The sequence below is a fragment of the Hyperolius riggenbachi genome, chromosome 9 (genome assembly GCF_040937935.1).
Source record: "Hyperolius riggenbachi isolate aHypRig1 chromosome 9, aHypRig1.pri, whole genome shotgun sequence".
NCBI lineage: Eukaryota > Metazoa > Chordata > Amphibia > Anura > Hyperoliidae > Hyperolius > Hyperolius riggenbachi.
Window position 1 is genome coordinate 2,544,783 of NC_090654.1, and position 21,117 is coordinate 2,565,899.

The following is a 21,117-nucleotide window of genomic DNA, read 5'->3' on the forward strand; positions in this document are numbered from 1 at the left end:
GCGCGCGTACGTAGGTTGCGCATGCGTTGATTGGTCTAGCGCTCGTTCTTTAATGGCTGGGCCTTCTTACCAGTCCATAAATAAAAAGTGTTCATTGCACTATGTTAAAAAGTCTCCCAGCTGTAGAGTGTGGCTGAGACACGCCCCTTATACTGCACACGCCCCTCTATGTAAATCTGTCTGGATGAATGGAGAAACAGGCAGACAAATAGGCAGATAATAGGGAGAGGGTTTATGTTCTCGCCAGTAGCAGCCTGGAGGGTTTAAAATGACAGACCTTCCCTCCCTAAAGTGCACACCCCCTGCACACACACACCGACAGACCCCCACAAACCCCCCTTCCCCAGAAGCAGATACTGGCAGACACAACCCCCCTTTATATACTGACAGACCCCCCCACACACGTACCAAGAGTCTCCCCGCCCCCGCATACTGGCAGCACACTCCTTCCTGTAGCTACAGTCAAAGGAGGAGGGGATATGGTCAGCCACATCTCCCAGTACAGAGGAGGCATTCATGGCAATAAAAATGTTTTCTACCAGGAATCGAGCGCATCTGTTACCCCCCCCCCAAATGTGCCCCAGTGAGGGAGCACCAAAGATGGGAGGAGAAACGCCCACAAGGAGCCGCTTCTGCACCGAGGGGGAGGGGCTCTATCCAGCTCCACCAATCAAAGCAGAGCGTCACAAGGAGCCGCTTCTGCACCGAGGGGGAGGGGCTCCCCCCAGCTCCACCAATCAGAGCAGAGCGTCACAAGAAGCCGCTTCTGCACAGAGGGGAGGGGCTCTCACCAGCTCCACCAATCAGAGCGTCACAAGGTGGAGCGACAGCCATGGGGTCCATTTATAAGCAATGCTGATGTGATATTCTGCTCCACAAATCCTGATGATCACTCTTATAACAACATACTTATCAGTGCGATCAGAACTTCCGCCTCCCACGCTGCAGTCACCTGACTGGACCATGGATGGATGACCAGTATAGGGGGGGGGGGGGTGTCAGGAGGGCATGCTATAAATAAGCCCCATTACAGCAGAGCCAGGACTGAAGTCTCACAAAGGAAAGGTCAGAGCAGCCATGTCTGCCGAGTGCTCCGCCCTAACCGTACAATCTCCGTCCTAACCGTACAATCTCCGTCTTAACCGTACAATCTCTTGAACGATAGACTGTCTGATCCGATTGTTGTGACCGGATCGTCTAATCGTCAATCGGAACCAATCGATCATTCTGGAGATTGGACCATGAATGGGCACCTTGATGTAGGACTGATGAAGGAGTCACTCTGTTGTTTCCAGTATAAGTGAACTGATAAATACCGGGAATGTGGAAGAACCCGACGCTTCAGATCAGGATTGCTCCATCCATATATAATATATCTGGCATGTGTGGTGTGTGAGGAGATGTAACAATGGTCTCTCTGACACCACCCATAGTCACCATGGAAACAGTGACACGTCACATCATGGAGGGGAGATGGGTACCTGGTGCATTTATGTCAGAAGGTCACTTATCCTCATTACAAGACAACCTTTACACCTCCTCCTGCAGCTGACATTTTATAAAGCTTTACTGATGCTTCCATCCATGGCAACAATACACGTTTGGTGGGTAACACACTCCCAGTTCTAATATACCAAGCCTGGGCTGACCATGTGCAGATATGCCCAGCTACCACTTCCTTCTCCGGGGCTCGCTCAGCTTTCTCACTAAAGTGCTAAAATCCTCTCACAGCAGATGGTTGCCCTGGATAAAGCCGATTGTATTTTTCTCTAGCAGCCGATATACAGTGTTGTCCACTTGGCTGACGGGTGTAAAGGGTACCTGGAGTCAGCATGGACTCCTGCTGTGCTGAATGTGTTTCCACCAAGTCTGTGGAGGAAGGGGAGGGGCTTCATGCCTAATGATGTTGATCCAGGGATTTTATCTGATTGCCATCTGGAGTCAGGAAGGAATTTTTCCCTTTTGGGGCTAATTGGACCATGCCTTGTGGGGGTTTTTTCGCCTTCCTCTGGATCAACAGGGGTATGTGGGGGACGGGCTGGAGTTGTACTTTGTACTGGTTGAACTCGATGGACGTATGTCTTTTTTCAACCAAAATAACTATGTAACTATGTGTGCCCACCAGGCCTGGGGAGGAAGGGGAGGGGCTTCATGTGTGCCCACTAGGTTTGGGGAGCAAGGGGAGGGGCTTCATGTGTGCCCACTAGGTCTGGGGAGGAAGGGGAGGGGCTTCATGTGTGCCCACCACGTCTGGGGAGGAAGGGGAGGGGCTTCATGTGTGCCCACCATGTCTGGGGAGGAAGGGGAGGGGCTTCATGTTTGGCCACCAGGTCTGGAGAGGAAGGGGCTTCATGTGTGGCCACCAGGTCTGGAGAGGAAGGGGAGGGGCTTAATGTGTGCCCACCAGGTCTGGGGAGGGAGGGGCTTAATGTGTGCCCACTAGGTTTGGGGAGGAAGGGGAGGGGCTTCATGTGTGCCCACCACGTCTGAGGAGGAAGGGGGGGGGCTTCATGTGTGCCCACCAGGTCTGGGGTGGAAGGGGAGGGGCTTCACCTGAGACTGTAACACTTTCAGAATGACGTGGCAGGTCACATGTCCACAAATATCTGGCTGTGATAAGCATATATGACGTGTGTAGTATCCATCCTGTGTAGTGCAGACATTTCTTTATTTTGGTCAAGAATTGGTACAACAAAACTTCTCATTTCAGGCTGCTTCATGGGAACGCGGACCGTTCTGTGCTAGCAGGACACACAGCTCTGCAATCATGACTGCAGCTCTGCTATAAACCATAACTTGGGGCTCATCCACACCTCAGTATGGGCCGGAGTGAGCACAACATTCTGAATAAATAGTTCCAATAAAAGCCAGTCTAACTTCAGAAGCACTGTGGAGCGTGCTGGTCCTTGTGGGTTGCTCACCAGGGCCCATATGCAATTATATTCTTCTCCTGAGTTCTCTCCTTTGAGATCATTTTAATCTTCTATTTAGATTAACTTTCTGGTACTCTTCAGCTAAGAAGAACGTGAAAAGTACGATCAAAAGTTATTTTGAGTATTTTCTTGCTTTTTCGTGGCTTAAAAAGCATTTGATTTACACGTTTAAGAATGTCACCTAGGAGAAAACGCGAGAGAAAAAGTGAATTGCATGTGGGCCCATATGTCCGGGCTGGTGCTCTGGCGGACTGACCTTGCACCTCCTTTACTGGTAAGAGTACGGCCTGGAAAAAAACCCTTTGCTGCCTAAGGTGGTGGGTGTGACTTTTTTTGCATTATGGCCAATAAAAAAATATGGCTGTAATGGCAGAAGTCACGCCCCCAACCGAAGCCCGCCCACAACTTCCTGGAAGAAGGGAGTGGACTGTTATGAATGGAGCGATACTTTATGGAACAGAAGGCGGAGATCTATCATTCTGGAACCTAAAAAAGAGGGGTAATCAGAAGGACTTGCCTTCCACAAGGACTCCAGAGGACAGGAGGAGGAGTCATATTTGTGAGTACAGCTATCCTTTAATGCCTTCCTGATGAGTAGCCCTATTTGCCCGTTAAGCTTTGTGGGCTGATTTCAGGTGGGCACGCTCCTTCTCAAAGTCTCTCAACAATCAAAGTACGACATTTGCATTCAGAAGATGGACTCTAAATATTTTTGCAATTTTTTGTTAAATATATATTTTTTTTTATAATATATTCATTGATGATACTTACAACACGTATCTCAAAATTGTTTTAGAAAATAAAATAAATAAAAATGGATTTATAAACAGCTTTAAAAATATACCTATAATATAAAACATTTATTAATATATTATATTTTTCCAATGTCATTCTTTTAGCCACGCTGGCCTATTTTAGAATAGATTATATTTCACATACCTAAATATGTCTTCTATATTAAGAGGTCAGCAAGTAGGAGAACAGAAACACCGTAATATGGTCTTACAACAAGAGACTCTGTCAGGTTTGTTGTGCAGGGCTCAGGTATTCTCATATAATACTGCTAGAATGGAGAATGACGGGTTCACTTGAAATCCCACTTTAAAAGTGCCGATAAAACGGAACTCCCAAGTAATCATTGGGGCCCCTAAGTCCCCCCTAGAGGGAGATGGAATATTCTGTAGATTTAAGTTATACAGAAAAAGAGCTTTAAAAAAACCTTCACAACCTTCTTCAGTATAAAAGACACAAACCTGTAGGCATCAGCTGCAATATGTGAAGCAATAAAGACATTATTCTCACCATCATAGCACTTTATACTGTCCTACCACTATCTCTGCTCTGAATGGCAGTAGACCAGGCCTACGCCAAATACTGCTGTGGGAGGTCTCTCTCTCCAGGCACCCTGGAACATGCAGTAAGATGTGGACTACATCTGCTACAGAATAATCAGTGTTGATTGAGGCAATGCAGAGGGCAGGGCTTGTAGCGGAGACCGCAGTAGTGTTAGCTTATGAAGGTGCGTAGAACGGATCCTACAGTCATCCAGGAAAACCCGATCACAAAGGTTTGGGAGGAGGGAAGTAAATTAGTGACCAGTGTTGTAGAATCAGAGGAAGGGCAGGAAAAAGAAAAGTCCCTTCCCAGCCCTCATTTCACAAAATTTCACTTGTTCTTGCTGGCCGGCAGAAGATAGTCTTTAGAGGATGCGAATCTGAACCCAGCGGAAAAACGTACCAATTGTTCCACTCAGAATATTTCCAGAGGTTCTACTGATATGGTGGTGAAGACCAACCAGCACCATGACTCTCAGTTTTCCATCCTGTAATGACAGACGAGGGGGGGAAACAATCCACAAAAAATTATATTTATTCTGGTGTATCCAGTGGAAAAGGTAAAAAAATAAAGAAACCAGCTAGATATCCATATACTCTCCATATTTATATATTTTAATTTATATTTATCTTCTTGTAAAAAAAGTGAGAACTTCACAAGTGTCCAGTGGCAATGCAATTAAAAACTCCCAGTGTCACCATTGTTTGTTTTAGCTTTATAAATCAAAGACAATCTTTTTGTTTTGAAAGAAAAAATGAGAGAAGAATATAGAAATGATTCAATAAATTTAATTAGCCAAGACAACCGGCTGAAAAGGCTGGTTTGGATAAGGAAGGCTGAAGTTTAATCCATCCACAAAAGGGGATTTCTCATTGAACAGACTGCTCCCGCTGTTGAAGGGAGTAGAAAACTGGCCCGGGCTTTGTAGGCTTTGGCTATCACCATCATAGAAGATCCCAGGAGGACCACTGAAGACAAACTCCTTGGCATTTGGAGAAAGCTGAGATGGAGCTCCTTGGGCTGGACTGAAGTTCAATGAATGAACAGACAGAGAAAGACCTTTGTGCTTTGCCAGGGTATTGGTGGGCGATCTCGCCATACGTTGACCTCCTTTCTTCATCTTTGTTGAGCCAAATTTTGTAGCTGCGAAGGTGGCGGTTGTGAAAGTAATGGGTTGGGTGGCACGGGGGATAAAAGTTGGGCTTGGGGACTGACCAAATGATGGAGATGGTGAGTTGGACAGGGAGGTCTCCTGGTTAGTGATTGGGATAAATGCTTGTGCCTCGGGATTGAAGCTACTCTTTATCTCCGTGTCCAGCTCAGCACTGCTTTCCACATCTTCCAGGTACAATACTTTAACCGTTCCTTTCTCTCCAATTTGGTAAGACACTTCGTATGGATCGATCCACACGCTGAGCTCTTCTGGTACATTTGCTCGTACATCTTCAATGTCAAGCCCACTCCTGCGTGCTGCTTGTTCAACTACTGGATCCACAGTTTCCCCGATGTGGACACATCGATAGCCAGAACCCTTCAGAGGTTTCTCCGGGTACCAGTGCCCTTCGTACTTGCCTTTCAGTAGTCTTTCAAGCTCTTCTCCAAAGAGATCCGCTCTTCTTCTTGGGAGTTTATTGTAGAGATATGAAATAATAAAATTCAGAGCGACCTTGATCTCCAGATGCATATTCTCTGTAGATAGGAAAATAAAAATAATGGTCGGTATGAGAAATAAGACTTTTTACTGATTACATTTACATAAAAGATACAGCATAAGTTCCAGCCAGACAGAATTACACAACGCGAACTCTCTGACCTGCAGTAACATGAAACAGTAAGTACAAGCCATGTGACACGCGTGTATATATTGTGCTTGTGTGAAGATTTAGTATTAATGAGAATGTCTTAGCTGTGCAATGTTTGGGACGTTTCTTCCATGTGGGGCAGATCAGTCTACCATATCTCAGCAGGATTTAGAACCTCACCTGCCCTGTCCATTCATGAACCCTCCTCCACTTTTTTAGGCTATTCCTTGAAAGATTTAACCACTTTGTCCTCGATGTATAAAAACGTCAAGGAGGCCATGCGCGCTCCCGCAGCCGATCGCACGCGTGCATGCGCACTCCCGGCCGCAGATTCGGTAGCCCAGGAATCAATGAATCGGGTTATGGTGCCCGATCACTGATTCCTCTCCCCTGCAGAAAAAGCAGCAGCTTCTCTCGGAAGCTTCGCTTTTTCTGACTCTATGTCCCTCTAAGCGTACATTGTACGCTTAGAGTGACATCATGTAAACAAACTCAAGGTTGCCATCTTGTGGCCAAAGAGTAAAACTACATCTAAAAGTAAAAAAAAAAAATACACTAAACAAATATTTCCCTAAATGAAACACTATTTACTTCCCACCCTCCCAAAAATACCCACATAAAATGTTTAATAAACAAAAAAAACAAAAACATTACAATAAAAAAAATAAATAAAAAAAAATAAACACAAATATTTACCTAAGGGTCTAAACTATTTAAATATCTATGTAAAGATGAAATATTTCTATATTTTTTTTTATAAGCTTGTAAATAGTGATGGATGCAAAACGGAAAAAATGCTCTTTTATTTCCAAATAAAATATTGTCGCGATACATTGTGATAGGGACATAATTTAAACGGTGAAATAACCGTGACAAATGGGCAATTACAATACGTGGGTTTTAATTATGGAGGCATGTATTATTTTAAAACTATAATGGGCGAAAACTGAGAAATAATGAATTTTTTCCGTTTTTTTTCTTATTCTTCCTGTTAAAATGCATTTACAGTAAGGTAGCTATTAGCAAAATGTACCCCCCAAAGAAAGCCTAATTGGTGGCGGAAAAAACAAGATGTAGATCAGTTCATTGTGATAAGTAGTGATAAAGTTATAGGCGAATGAATGGGAAGTGATAATTGCTCGTATGCATAAAGTGAAAACAACTGAGAGCTTAAGTGGTTAATGACCAATTAAAGAGGATCTATAATTAAAAAAAAACCTTTGGGGGATACTTACCTCGGAAGGAGAAGCCTCTGGATCCTAACGTGGCATCCCCCGTCCTCCGGTGTCCCGGCAATCCAGCGATGCGACCCCCGAACAGCGGTGAGGTAAATATTTACCCACCGCAATTCTGCGCAGGCTCACTAGCGGCCCTCCGTTTGGCTAAGGCGGAAATAGCAGAATCCGATCGTATTCGCTCTACAGTGCTGGCGTGCGTCCTTTGCACCTGCGCAGAACAGCGGATACGATCGGGCTGCGCTATTTTCAACTAGCCCGAATGAAGAGTCACTACTGCGCCTGCGCTGGATCCCGGAGAGGTAAATAAATGTTCGCTTGTCGGGGGGAGCCAGCGATGGATTCCTCCAAACTTCTGTCGGGGGGGGGGGGGGGGTTTCGGGGGGAGCCAGTGATGGATTCCTCCAAGCTTCTGTCGGGGGAGGTTTCAGGGGGAGCCAGTGATGGATTCCTCCAAACTTCAGAGGTCGGGGAAGCCTCATTGGCCCTCAATTCACTAAGCAGTTTAGACTACAGATGTTTTTTAATCTACTGATGGTCAGTTGCATCAAAGGTGAATTCACTCTTACAAAACGTTTTAGACCTGGTCTAAACCATTTGGTAATTAGGTGGTTAAAGCAGGGGAAATGATCAAAAGATGCAATTCAGAAGCGGGTAGCTATGATTGACATCCTCCTCCTCTGATGAGCTCTCATCTACATACAATTATACTCCTGCATAAATAATTCAAAAGGTTCCAACCTCACATCTAAAATACCTCACAGAATGACTTTACCGACAGAAATCAGCTGGTCTAATCTCTGTCAGGAGAAGTGGGCGTGGTTAATCCTCGTTTGCCTTTGTGAATTGTGTAATTACTGAATGTAATGCTGGGCATACACGATAAGTTTATGCGTCGGTATCGAGCCAGCGGCTCGATGCCGGCGCGTCCCCGCCGGCGCTCCTTATCAGCCACTCGATTCCCCGCTATTGTCCGCCTGCAGGGAATCTATCCGGCGGGTCATCGGACCTGTCGGATATTATCAATCGAGCCATCAGCGGCTCGATTGAGAAGGACATTCTCGAACCGTGTATGTTTAGCATTACACCAGGTCTAAAAACAGGTCTAAAACATGACACCAAACCATCAGTAGACTAAAAACCATCTGTAGACTAGTCTAAACTGCTTAGTGAACTGAGGCCATTGGGACCCTGAGGCTCCACCTACCCAGGTAAGTATCCCCCAGAGGGTTTTTTTTCTATTACAGAGTCATTGTCATATTGCAAGTTTTAATTTCTGCTGAAATTCAGTTTCCTAACAGATGTTCTCACATTGCCCCTAAGCCCCTTCTGCTACAGTGAAGAGGTCGGTTCTTATTGGGTTCAGTGATGGTGAGCGTCCCAGGCCCTGACCCAAACTAAAACATTCCCACTACACAGTAGTTACGAAGTTCTAGTAAAATGCAATCTTGGGTTTTTGCCAAATCTGTCTTCCCGTATTGAGGGCGAGTAACCATCATTGCTTTGTCTGTTCACAACATATTTCACAAGTCTTGGGTTTTGCATGGGTGTTAATGGCCCACAAGGTTCTGTTGCAAAGGCAGAAACCTACCATGTAGATCTACAACGTTTTACTGACGGTATTCATATGCTGTTATCTACTGAACAAAGTCTACAGAATCCCCGAATTTCCTCACAGGCCCTACAGGCAGCGCTCTGCTGTGCTCCAGAATTTCCTCACAGGCCCTACAGGCAGCGCTCTGCTGTGCTCCAGAATTTCCTCACAGGCCCTACAGGCAGCGCTCTGCTGTGCTCCAGAATTTCCTCACAGGCCCTACAGGCAGCGCTCTGCTGTGCTCCAGAATTTCCTCACAGGCCCTACAGGCAGCGCTCCGCTGTGCTCCAGAATTTCCTCACAGGCCCTACAGGCAGCGCTCCGCTGTGCTCCAGAATTTCCTCACAGGCCCTACAGGCAGCGCTCTGCTGTGCTCCAGAATTTCCTCACAGGCCCTACAGGCAGCGCTCTGCTGTGCTCCAGAATTTCCTCACAGGCCCTACAGGCAGCGCTCTGCTGTGCTCCAGAATTTCCTCACAGGCCCTACAGGCAGCGCTCTGCTGTGCTCCAGAATTTCCTCACAGGCCCTACAGGCAGCGCTCTGCTGTGCTCCAATTTCCTCACAGGCCCTACAGGCAGCGCTCCGCTGTGCTCCAGAATTTCCTCACAGGCCCTACAGGCAGCGCTCTGCTGTGCTCCAGAATTTCCTCACAGGCCCTACAGGCAGCGCTCTGCTGTGCTCCAGAATTTCCTCACAGGCCCTACAGGCAGCGCTCTGCTGTGCTCCAGAATTTCCTCACAGGCCCTACAGGCAGCGCTCTGCTGTGCTCCAGAATTTCCTCACAGGCCCTACAGGCAGCGCTCTGCTGTGCTCCAGAATTTCCTCACAGGCCCTACAGGCAGCGCTCTGCTGTGCTCCAGAATTTCCTCACAGGCCCTACAGGCAGCGCTCTGCTGTGCTCCAGAATTTCCTCACAGGCCCTACAGGCAGCGCTCTGCTGTGCTCCAATTTCCTCACAGGCCCTACAGGCAGCGCTCCGCTGTGCTCCAGAATTTCCTCACAGGCCCTACAGGCAGCGCTCCGCTGTGCTCCAGAATTTCCTCACAGGCCCTACAGGCAGCGCTCTGCTGTGCTCCAGAATTTCCTCACAGGCCCTACAGGCAGCGCTCTGCTGTGCTCCAGAATTTCCTCACAGGCCCTACAGGCAGCGCTCTGCTGTGCTCCAGAATTTCCTCACAGGCCCTACAGGCAGCGCTCTGCTGTGCTCCAGAATTTCCTCACAGGCCCTACAGGCAGCGCTCTGCTGTGCTCCAGAATTTCCTCACAGGCCCTACAGGCAGCGCTCTGCTGTGCTCCAGAATTTCCTCACAGGCCCTACAGGCAGCGCTCTGCTGTGCTCCAGAATTTCCTCACAGGCCCTACAGGCAGCGCTCTGCTGTGCTCCAGAATTTCCTCACAGGCCCTACAGGCAGCGCTCTGCTGTGCTCCAGAATTTCCTCACAGGCCCTACAGGCAGCGCTCTGCTGTGCTCCAGAATTTCCTCACAGGCCCTACAGGCAGCGCTCTGCTGTGCTCCAGAATTTCCTCACAGGCCCTACAGGCAGCGCTCTGCTGTGCTCCAGAATTTCCTCACAGGCCCTACAGGCAGCGCTCTGCTGTGCTCCAGAATTTCCTCACAGGCCCTACAGGCAGCGCTCTGCTGTGCTCCAGAATTTCCTCACAGGCCCTACAGGCAGCGCTCTGCTGTGCTCCAGAATTTCCTCACAGGCCCTACAGGCAGCGCTCTGCTGTGCTCCAGAATTTCCTCACAGGCCCTACAGGCAGCGCTCTGCTGTGCTCCAGAATTTCCTCACAGGCCCTACAGGCAGCGCTCTGCTGTGCTCCAGAATTTCCTCACAGGCCCTACAGGCAGCGCTCTGCTGTGCTCCAGAATTTCCTCACAGGCCCTACAGGCAGCGCTCTGCTGTGCTCCAGAATTTCCTCACAGGCCCTACAGGCAGCGCTCCGCTGTGCTCCATAATTTCCTCACAGGCCCTACAGGCAGCGCTCCGCTGTGCTCCAGAATTTCCTCACAGGCCCTACAGGCAGCGCTCCGCTGTGCTCCAGAATTTCCTCACAGGCCCTACAGGCAGCGCTCTGCTGTACTCATTCTATGCTAGGGCTTAACATGCTGGGACAGCCGGACCTGGAAAGCTAGCATTTGTTGGTGATTTTCTAGGCCCTGGAATGACTGATGCCCAGCTCTGCCATTCCTTCTATATCTTTTCCCACATTCCGAGGTATCTAGAATTACTTTCCTGGAGGCCTTGAGGACACCTTTGATACCAAAATACTTCAGAGGAAAATGCAAACCAACCCAGTGACTGAAGTATAAATCCTCTACTCCTGTGCATCAGAGCTTCAGTCAGCATTCCATGCAGGACCTATGGTTACTTTTCCACTAAAAATAAACTGCAAAATGTAAGCTGTGTATCACCTTTATCTGTCAACATCATTGAACAATGATATACAGAACCTTCTCAAACCATATTATAAAATATGCAAAGTGTTTACCTTTATTCTAAAAAATCCCCTTTGCGAAACAATATTTAAATATACAAACCTCTTCTAGTCTACAGTGTGATTGGCTGCAGTGCTCGTTCATAACAAGACAGCATTCCATCAGAACCAGCCCCTCCCCCAACAAGACAGCATTCCGTCAGAACCAGCCCCTCCCCCTACCAAGGGAACATTCTGTAAGAACCAGCCCCTCCCCCCACCAAGACAGAATTCCGTCAGAACCAGCCACTCCCCCTACCCCCACCAAGGGAACATTCCATAAGAACCAGCCCCTCCCCCCCACCAAGACAGCATTCCGTCAGAACCAGCCCCCCCGCTCCCCCCCCCCCCACACACACACACACACACACACACACACACACACACACCATCCCACCTCCAACCAGTGAGGCTTGACATGTAAATTACATTTATTTTCCAAAACTCGGATCTTCTTCTTTCTAGGAATTACCAGTAAAGGCATTTTTTTATGAAAAAAACTGGCAATAATTCTTTCCAGAGACCTTTCTTACAGGTAGTTTTTTTTTTTTTTTTTTTTTTTTTAATCTATGTGGGTCGGAAATCCTCCTCTTGCAATTCCCAATGAACTCTCACGTTTGGATAAATGACTTGCTGAATGATAATCACCATGAACACTTTTGCCACTCGGCATTTATATCCAACTTTTTGAGAAAAGCAACAATGGGCGTGTGCCAATCTGTAGGTCACCGGAGGGCATGTGCCACTTTGAAGAACACTGATGGCTTCATGCCGATGATACCCAGATATACCTCCACACCCGGATCTCTCCTCCATCATGGGCAAGGTCTCCACCTGCCTCACATGCATCTCCTCCTGGATGGCCGTAAGGTTCCTGAAGCTTAATCTGGACAAGACTGGGCTTCTGATATCCCACCCCGCACAGCTGCACCCCTCCCAGATTTACACATCACTATCGACAACACTACCATCCACCCTACCCCTGAATCCCGCTGCCTAGGTGTTACCCTGGACTCTGCACTTTCCTTTGCACCCCACATCCAAAAGTATTACCCGATCCTGCAAACCCCACCTCCGCAAAATCTCCAGGATCCGCACCTACCTGTCCCTGACACCACCAAACTCCTCATCCATGCCCTTGTCATCTCCCACCTAGACTACTGCAATTCCCTTTATCAGTTATCCCCTCTAATCATATTGCCCCTCTTCAATCAGTAATGAATGTGGCAGCCAAACTGATCAACTCTTCCCATCACAGCACCCCCACAACTCCCCTCTATAAAGCTCTCCACTGGCTCCCCATCTGCTTCCGGATCAACTCCTACATTCTGTGCTTGGCCTACAAATCAGCACACAGGACCTGCCTGACCTACATCTCCGATCTTGACCACAGGCACATACCAGCCTGCCCCCTCCGATCCTCCAATGACCTGCGCTTAGTTGCACCGTGCGTATCTCATTCCCATGCACGATTGCTGGACTTCACTAGGGCTGCCCCCACTCTCTAGAACTTGCTCCCACCAGCCATCAGACTCTCCCACCTTTAAAGTGAATAGGATCCGAAATCTAAAAAAAAAGCCAGATACTCACCTAAGGAGAGGGAGGCTCTGGGTCCCATAGAGCAGTGTTTCTCAACATTTTATTGGTATGTACCCCTTTTAGAACCTTGTACTCACCAAGTACCCCCTAGCATAGTAAACATTATCACAAGTACCTTTTGACAAATATATATTTAAAGAGACACTGAAGCGAAAAAATATATGATATAATGAATTGGTTGTGTACTATGAATAATTACTAGAAGATTAGCAGCAAAGAAAATATTCTCATATTTTTATTTTCAGGTATATAGTGTTTTTTCTAACATTGCATCACTCTATAATATGTGCAGATTACACAACACTCAGCATTCAAAATGAGTCTTTCAGAGCAGTCTGTGAAGTAATGACATCTCCTCTGGCAGAGAAAAAGTAAATAGTCCAGGAACAGTTGAGATAATAAAAGCCAGATAACAGCCCTCTCCACGACTTTGAAAGTCGTAGAGCTTAATGGCTTGTTTGCATAGAGATAACAACTGGAGTTTCTTAACTCTTCCTGTACTGGAAACAATTAGACTGATGTATCTGATCTTAATGTTTTATTTCTTAGCTGTACTACACATACAAATCATAATATCATAATGTTTTTTTCACTTCAGTGTCTCTTTAATTGTAGTGCATGAGAATTGGTCCTAAAATACTAATTTGGTGTTGTTTAAATAAGATTTATCTTTTTTCTAAAACTCTGACTGTATTCTTATGTTAAGTATATCAAGCCCGAGTACCCCCTGGAACCATCAGAGGTACCCACTGGAGTACGCGTACCACACGTTGAGATCCTAGGCCATAGAGCATCCCCTCTCCTCTCCCGGTCCTCGTTGTTGCGCTGGCTCCCCCGTATTGGTATCTGACCGTTTTGGTCAAATACCGCTGATTCCCTGCCGAAGGGAGGCTTTGGAAGTACTCCCGAAGACGGGTCGCTCTACACTGCGCACGCGCGAGCGCCCTCTATGACGCACTCGCACGTGCGCAGTGTGGAGCCGCCTGTCTTCGGGAGCACTTGGCTCCCGAAGTCCCCGCGGTGGTGGATGTGAATGGGGGAGCCAGCGCAGCACGGAGGGCGCCTTAGGTGAGTATCTGACTTTTATTTTTAAGGTGTGGATTCCCAATGGCTTTAATACCTTCAAATGAGCCCTCAAGACTCACCTTTTCTTGCTCACCTACCCCCCCCCCCCCCCCCCATTGTACAATAATATGCTCTGCTGGGCACCCTCTCAACAGATGCCCCTATTGTCTCCACCCCCACCCTTTAGATTGTAAAGCCTCTGGCAGGGCCCTCCCCCCTAGTGTTTTGCTAGCTTGATTATGCAATCTTATTGCCAATCACCCATCTAGTGGACTAGAACAGTCTCTATTCTGACCAAAGACCCTGAACTACTGTTATCAAATCATTTGCATGATCCTGGCTTGTTGTGGGCTCCTTATACATGGCACATGGCTGCCCCTTCCCTCCAGCACACATGGTTGTACCCACCCTTCACCCGGCACACATGGCTGCCCCTCCCCTCCAGCACACATGGCTGCACCCCCCTTCCCCCAGCACACATGGTTGTGACCCTCCCTTCCATGCCTCCCCCCCCCCCCCCCCGCGCACACATAGCTGTGGAGTGAAGCATCACTGGGAGGCAATACAGAGGCCGGCTGCTGCACATTCTGCTCAGCTGTGCTGGAGAATAGTGAGGAGTTACACAATAGTAAAATAAGAAGAATGATAGCCTCGGGTATAATGCCAGCTGTCTGCAGCTGCCAGGAGATGACAAAGGGTTAAATAAGATGGAGCCGCTGGTAGATGAAGCAGCCAGGGGTGTGGAGAGAGCAGCCAATCACAGGCCGGCTTCTCTGCAGCTGACATTAGATGGCTGTTTACACATAAAACAAGGTGAAAGGGAGGAGGCCACTAACCTTGTACTGTAAGGCCAGGGTGCCTCGCTTTATCCAGCTACGTCCCATAGAAAATAAATGTCACCTCATTATCACTGCTAATGTACACCTGATAATAAACAGCAGTGTGTCCCACAAAGCCAGGGAAGTCTCTATTCCGGGTCCCCCCTCCGCCCCTCAACAGAGAGACCTTCAACTGGAATCTCAGGAAATTCTGCTGTTCCAGCCAAATCCCACCTAGTCCAAAAACAGCTGCCAAGCCACAAGATCCCAGCTCAGAGCCAAAAACAGCTGCCAAGTCACAAGATCCCAGCTCAGAGCCAATAACAGCTGCCAAGCCACAAGATCCCAGCTCAGAGGCAATAACAGCTGCCAAGCCACAAGATCCCAGCTCAGAGCCAATAACAGCTACCAAGCCACAAGATCCCAGCTCAGAGCCAGTAACAGCTGCCAAGCCACAAGATCCCAGCTCAGAGCCAGTAACAGCTGCCAAGCCACAAGATCCCAGCTCAGAGCCAATAACAGCTAAGAAGCCACAGGATCCCAGCTCATAGCCAATAACAGCTGCCAAGCCAGATGATCCCAGCTCAGAGCCAATAACAGCTAACAAGCCACAAGATCCCAGCTCAGAGCCAATAACAGCTGCCAAGCCACAAGATCCCAGCTCAGAGCCAATAACAGCTGCCAAGCCACAAGATCCCAGCTCAGAGCCAATAACAGCTAAGAAGCCACAGGATCCCAGCTCAGAGCCAATAACAGCTAAGAAGCCACAGGATCCCAGCTCAGAGCCAATAACAGCTAACAAGCCACAAGATCCCAGCTCAGAGCCAATAACAGCTGCCAAGCCACAAGATCCCAGCTCAGAGGCAATAACAGCTGCCAAGCCACAAGATCCCAGCTCAGAGGCAATAACAGCTACCAAGCCACAAGATCCCAGCTCAGAGCCAGTAACAGCTGCCAAGCCACAAGATCCCAGCTCAGAGCCAGTAACAGCTGCCAAGCCACAAGATCCCAGCTCAGAGCCAGTAACAGCTGCCAAGCCACAAGATCCCAGCTCAGAGCCAATAACAGCTAAGAAGCCACAGGATCCCAGCTCATAGCCAATAACAGCTGCCAAGCCAGATGATCCCAGCTCAGAGCCAATAACAGCTAACAAGCCACAAGATCCCAGCTCAGAGCCAATAACAGCTGCCAAGCCACAAGATCCCAGCTCAGAGCCAATAACAGCTGCCAAGCCACAAGATCCCAGCTCAGAGCCAATAACAGCTGCCAAGCCACAAGATCCCAGCTCAGAGCCAATAACAGCTAAGAAGCCACAGGATCCCAGCTCAGAGCCAATAACAGCTAAGAAGCCACAGGATCCCAGCTCAGAGACTCCTTTAAAGGGGAACTGAAGTAAGAGGTATATGGAGGCTGCCATGTTTATTTCCTTTTAAGCAATACCAGTTGCCTGGCAGCCCTGCTGATCCTCTGCCTCTAATACTATTAGCCATAGCCCCTGAACAAGCATGCAGTAGATCAGGTGTTTCTGACATTAATGTCAGATCTGACAAGACTAGCTGCATGCTTGTTTCTGGTGTAATTCAGACACTACTGCAGAGAAATAGATCATCAGGACAGCTGGGCAACTGGTATTGATTAAAAGGAAATAAATATGGCAGCCTCCGTATACCTCTTACTTCTGTTCCCCTTTAATAAATGCCACCTAGCTCAGTATTATTATGTTTGCTTTGGTTGCCCCATACTGTTCCTAATACCTCATTTGCTATGATGAGAGATCTCTACACCATCAGGTGGACCTCCAGGGGACATTCTCCTGCACTCCAGAGGCAATTCACAAACATTCTACCAGGGAAGGTAACACCAGGACCCCCATAAAGGGCAGCTTCTCCTGGTGGGTATTATAATGGCTGCTGTGCCTTCTCAGGCAGCCATGTTACATTCCACCTCCACACACTGGGCTCATTCTAGGAATTAGCTCTGTATATAAAGACAACCAGCAATGAGTGTGCAAACCAACCGCTAGCAAAACATCAACTGTAACACAATGACAATGCAAATGGTGTTACATTATTTAATGTGCTGAGCCTAACCTGACTGCATGTATAAATGTCATCAGACCCTCTCCTTCTATGACATCTATGGAAGAACATCCTGGAAGCAGATGGACCAAGCCTGCCGGAACCCACCATCTCCCACTAAAGTTGGCCACAGCTCTGCCCTCTCCACCTTCCACCACACTAGCATGGACACAGCATCCTAACTGTGCTACCTGGAGGGTGGCAGCTGCCCATACATGGGACAATTTATCCAGCCAATTACATTGTTTTTGTCTCATGTACCAGTTTCCCCAGAGAATAGCTTGCTGATCAGCCTTGCAGTGATGGGATGAAATACGTGGGGGTATCAGAGGTTCCGTGCCAGGCGGGTGGAGGACTGACAGATGGACAGTGCGATGGGATGAAATATCTGGGGGTATCAGAGGTTGCTTGTCAGGTGGGTGGAGGACTGACAAATGGACAGCAGTGATGGGGTAAAATATCTGGGGGTATCAGAGTTTTCTGTGCCAGGCGGAGAGGAAGGGGTTAAGGTCCTCCTGAGAGGAAGGGGTTAAGGTCCTCCTGAGAGGAAGGGGTTAAGGTCCTCCTGAGAGGAGGGGGTTAAGGTCCTCCGGAGAGGAAGGGGTTAAGGTCCTCCTGAGAGGAAGGGGTTAAGGTCCTCCTGAGAGGAAGGGGTTAAGGTCCTCCTGAGAGGAAGGGGTTAAGGTCCTCCTGAGAGGAGGGGGTTAAGGTCCTCCGGAGAGGAAGGGGTTAAGGTCCTCCGGAGAGGAAGGGGTTAAGGTCCTCCGGAGAGGAAGGGGTTAAGGTCCTCCGGAGAGGAAGGGGTTAAGGTCCTCCGGAGAGGAAGGGGTTAAGGTCCTCCGGAGAGGAAGGGGTTAAGGTCCTCCGGAGAGGAAGGGGTTAAGGTCCTCCGGAGAGGAGGGGGTTAAGGTCCTCCGGAGAGGAGGGGGTTAAGGTCCTCCGGAGAGGAGGGGGTTAAGGTCCTCCGGAGAGGAAGGGGTTAAGGTCCTCCGGAGAGGAAGGGGTTAAGGTCCTCCGGAGAGGAAGGGGTTAAGGTCCTCCGGAGAGGAAGGGGTTAAGGTCCTCCGGAGAGGAAGGGGTTAAGGTCCTCCGGAGAGGAAGGGGTTAAGGTCCTCCGGAGAGGAAGGGGTTAAGGTCCTCCGGAGAGGAAGGAGTTAAGGTCCTCCGGAGAGGAAGGGGTTAATGTCCTCCGGAGAGGAAGGGGTTAAGGTCAGGCACCAGGATGGGGGATTTGGGCATTTGATGGGGGGACAATCCGACCCCAGTCAGGAGGTGGAATGTAAGAAGATCGGCAATATTCATATAAACAGATGGCAGAGCCTGAACTCTCCAATATGGCGGAGAGTAAATCCCGGAGAAGAAAACAGACGCTCCTTCCACCTCCACCATGTCCTCCTGTCTTCCAGCCGCTGCCTGATGAAGAGCCCGACCAACCTCCCCAGCACACAACCAGCCCGACCACAGAACCAGCCCTATAACCACCCCGACCACAGAACCAACCCAATCCCGACCACAGAGCCACCCCTATAACCAACCCGACCACAGAACCAGTCCGACCCCAGGAACCAACCAGACCCCGACCACAGAACCAGCCCAACCACAGAACCAGCTCAATCCCGACCACAGAACTAGTCCAACCCCAAGAACCAACCAGACCCCGACCACAGAACCAGCCCAACCCCGACCACAGAGCCAACCCAACCCCGACCACAGAACCAGCCCTATCCCGACCACAGGACCCCTCCAACCCACCATTAGAAACCTTGCCACTTCATCACAGAACCCCAGACCACAGAACCCACCCTTACACCTTTCACTGGAGAACTCACCAAACCATGTCCACCTCCAGCCAAGTAACCCGTCCAAACTTTGCCAAGGAACCCTTCCAACCATGGCCAGTCCAACTCCAGCAAGGAACCCAACCACCTCCAGCCAAGGGACCCGTCCACCCCCCACCAGAGACCTCGTCCACCTACAGCCAAGTAACCCGTCTAACCTCTGCCAAGGAACTCGTCCACATCCCACTAGAGAATCAGTCCGATACCGACCATATAACCTGTCATCAACCTTCAGCTAAGGAACAAATATACCAGGCCAGAGATCTGATCTGCCTCCAGCCAAGGCTTCCTCCCAACTATGGCCAGTCCACCTCCAGCCAAGGAATCCATCCACCACAGCAACAGAACCCTATCCACCCCCCGGCCAGATACCTTGTCCCTCTCCTACTAAAATATGACATCGACCCCGGGCCCAACCATAAACATGTCCAAATCCAGGCACACAACCTGTCAACCCCTAGCTAAGGAACCAATCCAACCAGGCCAGAGAAGTTGTCCAACCCCGACCAGAGATCAAGTCCACCTCCAGCCAAGGGACCCGTCCAACTATGGCCAGTCTACCTCCAGTCAAAGAACCTGTCCACCCCAGCAACAGAACCCGTCCAACCCCGACCAGCCAGACAACCCATCCAACCCTTGGCCACAGAGCTAGTCCACCTCCAGACAAGCAACCCATCCACCTCCAACCATAGAATCTGTCCAAGTCCAGCCACACAACCTGACAACCCTTAGCTAAGGAACAAATCTTCCCAGGCCAGAGACCAGGTCCACCTCCAGCCAAGGGACCCCTCCAACCCCAGTCCAGAGACCTGGTCCATCTCCAGCCAAGAGACCCCTCCAACCCCAGACCAGAGACCTGGTCCATCTCCAGCCAAGAGACCCCTCCAACCCTAGACCAGAAACCTGGTCCATCTCCAGCCAAGAGACCCCTCCAACCCCAGACCAGAAACCTGGTCCATCTCCAGCCAAGAGACCCCTCCAACCCCAGACCAGAAACCTGGTCCATCTCCAGCCAAGGGACCCCTCCAACCCCAGACCAGGTCCACCTCCAGCCAAGGGACCCCTCCAACCCCAGACCAGAGACCAGGTCCATCTCCAGCCAAGAGACCCCTCCAACCCCAGACCAGAAACCTGGTCCATCTCCAGCCAAGGGACCCCTCCAACCCCAGAGACCAGGTCCATCTCTAGCCAAGTAACCCGTCCAAAGACCCGACCACCTCCTCCCAAGAAATGGCCCAATCCTGGCCAGAGCCCCGTTCACCTCCAGCCAAGGCCCCCCGCCCCCTCACAAGCCGACCACCCAGGCAGGGCAGGCAGTAGACAGTCCTTACTTGGTCGGTATTGGATGGGGCTCCCGGGGTTTGGGGGTGCAGCAGGAGGAGGAGGACTGTTCTGATGGATGTTGGGGGGCCGGCCCCGTGTCTGTAGGTCACAATCCGGGGGTCACTGCTGGGGAATCCGCTGCAGCCTCCCTCCTCCCGGCCCAAAGTGAGGCCAATCCGCGGAAAGTTTCAGCCTTAGCAGCCCTGCGGAGGGATCCTCATCACACACCCAGAGTGCTGCGGCCATGGAAAGAGCTGCCGGATCTACATTCTCCCTGCAAGGTTAACTCTTCACTGCCCGTGGCTGTGCCAACATCTGTGCAGCTCCTGTAGACACATCATAGCTGCATGGAACAGCCTTGTACTGTGTCACCCCCTGACTAGTATTCTTAGTAATAAGAGGCACAGGACAGTTTATGGTCACTTCCCAGAGATTACTAACTGATCTAAGTGTAACTCTGTACAAATGCAAGCAAGCTGCACAATTCACATTCAACTCACATCACATTTTCATAAAACTGAATTAGCCCGCCATTGAAGATCCGGAACATCTCCTCGTACTCCCTCGGCCGATGCAGTCCTTCCTAAAGTGGCCACTAATGGCCCAATTTCTAGTGAAAAATCGTTTGAGTGATCAGAAATTCTGATCGGATGAAAAATCGTTCACTACACCAATCTTTGCTTCCTATCTATCACAGTCAACAAGAAAGTCCAAATTTTGGTTTGACAAGAATCCAATCGGATGACTTATTTTTATAATAATTTGTAATCTATTGTACCCATCAACTGAGATTATTTACAGACAATTCGATGTGAATTTCTGATCGCTCAAACGATTTTTCGCTAGAAGTTGTACCATTAGTGGCCACTTTTAGAAGCTGTCTTCAGTTTTACAGACCAACCTCCAAAAATCCTGGCCAAAGTACAAATATTTTATAAAAGAAATCATGCCTTAATCCACCCCAAAATGCTAGCTGTTGGGTTCCAGTACGGACTTACTATCTTTTACTAGACAAAGA

The 21,117-nt window shown here is 49.2% G+C and overlaps 1 protein-coding gene across 1 annotated transcript; it reads right to left on the bottom strand.

Moving 5' to 3' along the window:
* Window positions 1-401: 401 nt before the first annotated feature.
* Window positions 402-20,312, bottom strand: TOB2 (transducer of ERBB2, 2). The gene is made up of 2 exons (XM_068251784.1): window positions 20,108-20,312; window positions 402-5,957 (listed from the first exon to the last, which is right to left on the bottom strand). Exon 2 carries the CDS (start codon window positions 5,950-5,952, stop codon window positions 5,056-5,058), a length of 897 nt encoding a protein of 298 aa, XP_068107885.1. The 5' UTR covers window positions 5,953-5,957; window positions 20,108-20,312; the 3' UTR covers window positions 402-5,055.
* Between the last annotated feature and the right edge of the window lie 805 nt (window positions 20,313-21,117).

What these genes read in the sequence shown, in the direction of transcription:
- TOB2 (XM_068251784.1), bottom strand. Translation starts at nt 5,952, where the DNA reads ATGCATCTGGAGATCAAGGTCGCTCTGAATTTTATTATTTCATATCTC.